Genomic DNA, 6000 nt, shown 5'->3' with positions numbered 1-6000 from the left:
CGTAGACCCTCCGGGACCCAGCTGGGGGCGAAAGGACACGCCCCCTCCAGGGAGCACGGGGCCGCTGCACGAACACCTCGAGCGCGCCTCCCCGCGAGTAAGCGCGCATGCGCACGCGGGGCGGGCCGCCTACCCGTCACCCACTGAGCTCCTGGTCCCCTCACCCCACCCCAGCCCCCCTGCCTCTCAGGCTCCGCCTCCGCGACGGGGCTGCCGAGAGGAGGCGACCGGAAGCCACTTTAAAGCAGAGCTCGAGGTGACAGGCGAGCGAGCCGGGTCGGGAGTGCAGTCGCGGTTTTCTGCGCTCCCGGCGGCGGAATGGCCCGAGCGCCGCTCGCCGCGTCTCCGGCCTGCGACCCCTAGACTCCCGAGCCCGTCCCCCACGCCCACCCCCACACACCCCTTCCCCCCCCCCCCCCCCGGCGCGAACAGTGTAAGCCGGCGGCACCGCGACTCGGCTCCTGTGGTCCGTTTTCTCAGGCTGCCCGTTCAGGTAAAGGGCTCCGGGTGGGCTCTGAGGGGCCGAAGAGGGACCCTCGCTGGGAAGGCGGGCGCGGAAGGGGTCGCCGGCCTCGCTGCCGGCTTTCACGGATCCGGGGTGAGTGCTGTTTAGACTGCCTTTTTGTACTGAATTCACTCGGATCCCGTCAATATCAGGACGGCATTGGTTTACACTTCTTAGTCACTTCGGGCCTCTGGCAGGTGTATAAATTGGAGTTAATTCGCTGAAGGGTTTAGTCTGGGGCGCCGGCGTCTCCCCATTCCCACTGGGTCGGGGAGACTCGGGGGTGCGTCTGTGCGGTTGCCCGCGCTGGGCAGACCCTGCGCGCTCTGGGGCGCAGATCGAGGGGGAGGGCACGGCCGCTGAGAGGAGCCTTCCGGAGGACCCGTGTTCCGGCTGCAGCCCAGAAGTTTGAAAGCTGATTTCAGTTTAACTTTGAAGTCGTCGCCTTCCTCCCCGCCGGCCCGAGAAGCGCCCGCCGCGTTTCCCCGGCTCTTCTCGGGTCGAGCCTCCGAGCCTCGCAGGACGGTCTTCGCGGGAAGGTCGGTCGAGGAGAGAAAGAAATTAACTGTGGAAGGCGCCACGAGTGGCTTCTGGAAGGGAGGGCAGCCAGGGCGGGAGTCTCTCGTTGGTTGGGAGGAGGCTGGCCCGGGGGTGTGAGGGCAGGCGGGGGCAGGATGCTCGGGAACACACGGGATGGGCCGCGTTGCGCGGAGTTGGTGCGGCCCAGGGGCCCGAGCTGAGCAAACTACCGCGGCCGGCAGGAGGCGTCGCTCGGACCCGAGCGTTGCGCTGCGCCCGGCCGGAGTGCTGAGTTTGGAGCAGGCAGTTTCCCCGGATGGTGCGAGGGGTCGGGAGTGCGCGAGAACCGGGGGCATCACGAGGTGAAGGGTAGAGCGGTAGGTCGCCTACAGCGGGGACTGGAGGAAGGTGTCCTTCCAATCTTTATTTCTCTGTTATGCAAACTAATTGAGGAACTAGGTTCTAGTGACTTCCCCACTCCAGCCACTCCTCCAGTTCTCTGCCCCTTTCTCGGTTTTATTTCTGAGGTTGACAGAGGGCAAAAATAGGAAAAGTTGTGGCGTGTGTGTATGCACCCGTATAAATGAACTGGGTTTCGTCTGTTTTGCCTTGATTGGGTGTGATAGGAGTGGTGTGTGTGTGTGTGCGCGCGCGCGTGGGGGAAGGCACAGGCCGGTTTGGTGTGGTGAAGAGGGAATACCACAATCTGTGCCAATTGTGCCTTGAGGCAAGAGCACCAAATGATGAATAATAACGCCTGGTTTGGCTGCTTTCCAGTTGATTTATGTCTTATGTCAAGTCTCTCCTTCTTCATGAAGCTTTCCCTAACAATGCCAGCTCACATTGAACTTTCCTTTTTCTACCTTTTTTTTGTACTTACTGTGTGCATTAAAACCTTGTTATAAAAAAAAAAAACTTTGTTATATACTGTGTTTTTACTTTTTTTGAGTTTGATCATTAAGCACTTTTTACACATGTACATTTATGAATCTCTCCAATTAGTTCTTTTTAATATTCATTTTTCTGGGTACTCAGTTTTATCATTTTGTTGCTATTGTTGACTCATAAAGCCTTACAGAACTAGGCATTTAATAGGTGCTTTTTCTTCAGTAATTCAGCAAAAAAATATTGTGGAGCACCCACTATGTGCATTGTGCCAGGCACTGTACTGGGTACCTGGGATGCATACTTGATGAAGTCACGAGTCCTTGCATCAAAGATTTCTTTCAGTCTGTTGGACAAGGGAGAAGATTAATTGCTCATCACCACCCCTTTACCACCTGGCACAATGCTCAGTAAATATTTTCAGAATTAGTTAATGAATGTTAGATTGTGGAGGAGACACCATTCATCATTTTACAAAGTTTTCTTTGCTTTCTACTTTAAGTTCCAGTTTCTTTCAAGGGGTCTGATTCTTTGAAGAAAGCACTTTTTTAGTCACTGAGTAGTTCTTTAGGGATCTGAAATTTGGTGGGTTTTTTTTTCTTGTGTTATTTTTCTATGCCTTCATTTGTCTTTTTGAAAAAATGCATATATGTAACTTTTCTGAAGAGAAGGAGGCCCCTTTCTGTATTAGGAAGTTGTGTTTGGTTTCTAAAACAGTGTGCAATGGTTGTTGGTGATGTAGCTTCTGTTACTAACAAGCCCTGATATTCTTCCTCCAGTAGTGGTGATGTTTGGGGATTGCAAAAGTAGACCCTTAACATCCTTGGGGAATATATTGGAAGTTTCTGAATCTAGAAATGCTTCAGTAGGCTTTCTCCCATATAATATTTCGATTGAGAAGCCCCTGTTTCCTGAGTATATCCTTATACCCCAAATTCACTCACAGTTAACTTTGCAGTTTTTCCTGCGTTTGACAAACTTTTTTTTTTTAACAAAGAAATAGTTTTTGTCACCTCATGAGATAGGCAATACATAAACAACTGTGAAGAGAACCACAAAGCAGTAGAGATGTGGTTTCCCCACTGTCATTAGATGCACTTATTTCTACCCCTCATCCTCCACCCCATCCTAGACTTACTGTAAACATTCATACCCCAGCAGAATTACAAGTCGTATATTAAGTCCACAAATAAATGTCAAGAGCCTATTGGAAGATACTCTCTCTCTCTCACCTTTACCTGTTGTGGGCTTTTGAATAACCTTGGCTGCTTTGGAGCCTTGATTTCTCAGTAAAATTTAAAACTGACCTGTAAAGGTGAAATACAGTATAAGAGGAATGATTTCAGGGACTTAGAGACTAGAACAAAACACGTTGATGAATGAATAGGATTCGGTTGTTGTCAGCTTGTAAATGATATTCTTTCTTTTCCTGGTAGGATTTTTTAAACTGAGGAGCAATTGGAGCTAATCCACATCATGGAAATGGAAACCACCGAACCTGAGCCAGACTGTGTAGTGCAGCCTCCCTCTCCTCCTGATGACTTTTCATGCCAAATGAGACTCTCTGAGAAGATCACTCCATTGAAGACTTGTTTTAAGAAAAAGGATCAGAAGAGATTGGGAGCCGGAACCCTGAGGTCTTTGAGACCAATATTAAATACTTTGTTAGAATCTGGCTCACTTGATGGGGTTTTTAGACCTAGAAATCAGAGTGCAGAAGAGAGCAGCTTACATGAATCTATGGTGAAAAAACCTTTGGAAATCAATCCATCGTGTCCACCAGCAGAAGACAGTATGTCTGTCCTGATTCCTGATGGAACAAATGTCGGGGGCCAGATACCAGAAGCCCATCCTACCACTGATGATCCTGAACAAGTGGTTCCAATCCAGGATCATAGCTTTCCACCAGAAACCATCAGTGGGACAGTGGCAGATTCTACAGCAGGGCACTTCCAGGCTGACCTTTTGCACCCAGTTTCAAGTGATGTTCCTGCTAGTCCTGACTGCATAGACAAAGTCACGGATTACGTTCCAGGGGTTTTCCAAGACAACAGTTTTACAATCCAGTACATTTTGGATACCAGTGATAAGTTGAATACTGAGCTCTTTCAGGACAAAAGTGAAGAGGCCTCCCTTGACCTTGTGTTTGAGCTGGTGAACCAGCTACAGTACCACACTCACCAAGAGAACGGAATTGAAATTTGCATGGACTTTTTGCAAGGCACTTGTATTTATGGCAGGGATTGTTTGAAGCACCACACGGTCTTGCCGTATCATTGGCAGATCAAGAGGACAACTACTCAGAAGTGGCAGAGTGTATCCAATGATTCCCAGGAGCACTTGGAAAGATTTTACTGTAACCCAGAGAATGATAGAATGAGAATGAAGTATGGGTATGTATTTATAACTACTTTAAAGCTATTATTAAATCCTATAGAGAAGGTGAAGAGGCTTTAGTAGGGTAGTTTCTTTCAGTAGTAACCTAACAGGTTTTTTTTTTTTTCTACTGTTATTCTTTTGGCTGTATGCTATCCTGATTTTTCATGGCAGTTGAATGCAGGCTATTTATCTAACCAGACAATGAAGGTTTTATGATTTGAACAATTCAAATGTCACTCTGTGCAATATGTGTGTGACTGAGAAGTTGCATATACATTGAGTGTTGTGAATCAAATACTATTTTAATCATACAGGAGAGCTTGCTTTTGAAAGAAAATCCATGGAGAATCTTATAAATTACGAATGCCTAATTTATCTAATTTTAAAGTTTTGTATATTGAGTAGTTCCTGTTTTTTAAAGGAAAATAGTATTATTTGGAGATTTTTGTGGCCCTCTTTACATTTTGAATAGTCCAAACAATTTTTCTGTGAATGATTCCGAAGTACCTCCCAAACTTCTGAATCATGCCCAAACATGTTAAATCTTTTTTAGTTTCCTTAAAGCTTTTTACCATTAATTTTATTATTCTGTTTATCTTACAGATAAAATAAATTGTTCCACAACTCAGGGTATTTTTTTAAACCTGCAAGAGTCTTACAACAGTGAGTGAAGGGAAAATTTATGTTAATGGACATATTTGTTTGTCATTTACATAAAAAAAGTTATTCTCATGTTTTTGTAGGCAAGATATGTATATAAATAATTTGGTTCTTTTATGGATGTCCAAGCATTATTTACTGATAGGGAACTGAGATTTCCACATCTCAGTTCTTCTTTAATGAATTTGTAAGTGGAGAAAATAATACTTGCACATGTAAAGTTGCTAGTGCAAAAATGGCTGTATAATAAGCATTGATCTTTATATTCCTAAGTTGTTTCTTCTGTAGTATAAAGGGACTTAAAATAGTAGGCTGACCATCCTAACCCAGAAGTGCGGGAGAAAAACTTTGTGGAGAGTCATCTTTGTTCACAAATAAGTCAGTTTACACTACCCAAGTGTCTGGAGAGTTAGAAGGCAAATGGTGGCAGTGAACCATTTTCATGTTGTCTAATTCTATTAGTTTTGATGTTAACCTTCTGTGTTCTAACAGTGCCAGAGCGTTGTTGGCATTACAGTAACCTGGTCTTTGTTTAACTTCTCTTGCTCCCATTTAGTATTAGCTAGGTGGTTTTCTTTGAATATTTCGGTTGTATAGTACACAGATCTATGTGTGTTTTTAGCAACTTAATTACCATGAGACTGGAATTTTGCGTCTTGTGTTTCAAAAGCGACATATGGAACAAGATGAGAAACAATATAAAGCCCAAGTTTAAAGGCGTTACTATGTAGAAGACCTCTTCGGATAAAAGTAAAGCTTATATCAAAAATGTAGTTCTCCTGATCATAAATGCATTCTCTTGATAATGTAAATGCATTCAAGATTCTGTCTTGCTTGGGTAGCAAAATTCTCAGATCCTGTAACAAAGCTAAGTACTTCTGACTTATTCTTTTTAGCCAGCATTGGAAGAGAGAAAAATGTTTTCCATTTTGTCTTAAAAATCTTTTTAATAAGGTATTGTCCAAAATCTCTGTTGCCCATGAGCTAGCAATTCTGATTGGTATGTCAAGGGTAATTAATTTTATATACTCTCAAAGCCACTCTAATCCTTC

General features: G+C 44.9%; 1 protein-coding gene across 2 annotated transcripts in view; it reads left to right on the top strand.

The window, feature by feature from the left end:
* Positions 1-411: 411 nt before the first annotated feature.
* TIPARP (TCDD inducible poly(ADP-ribose) polymerase) overlaps positions 412-6000 on the top strand; it is a 28846-nt gene continuing 23257 nt past the window's right edge. Inside the window, exons 1-2 of one of the 2 annotated variants that reach the window (XM_082840345.1) lie at positions 412-493; positions 3346-4302. In XM_082840345.1, the coding sequence (XP_082696471.1) occupies positions 3386-4302 (917 nt within the window). In that variant the 5' untranslated portion in view covers positions 412-493; positions 3346-3385. Of the gene's footprint in view, positions 494-535; positions 599-3345; positions 4303-6000 lie in introns of those variants that run through there. The other variant, XM_082840346.1, reaches the window with a different exon arrangement.

Source organism: Leucopleurus acutus (genome assembly GCF_964270905.1).
Source record: "Leucopleurus acutus genome assembly, chromosome: 5".
NCBI lineage: Eukaryota > Metazoa > Chordata > Mammalia > Artiodactyla > Delphinidae > Leucopleurus > Leucopleurus acutus.
Note: the sequence above shows the minus strand (reverse complement) of the source record. Positions and strands in the feature narration are given on the sequence as shown.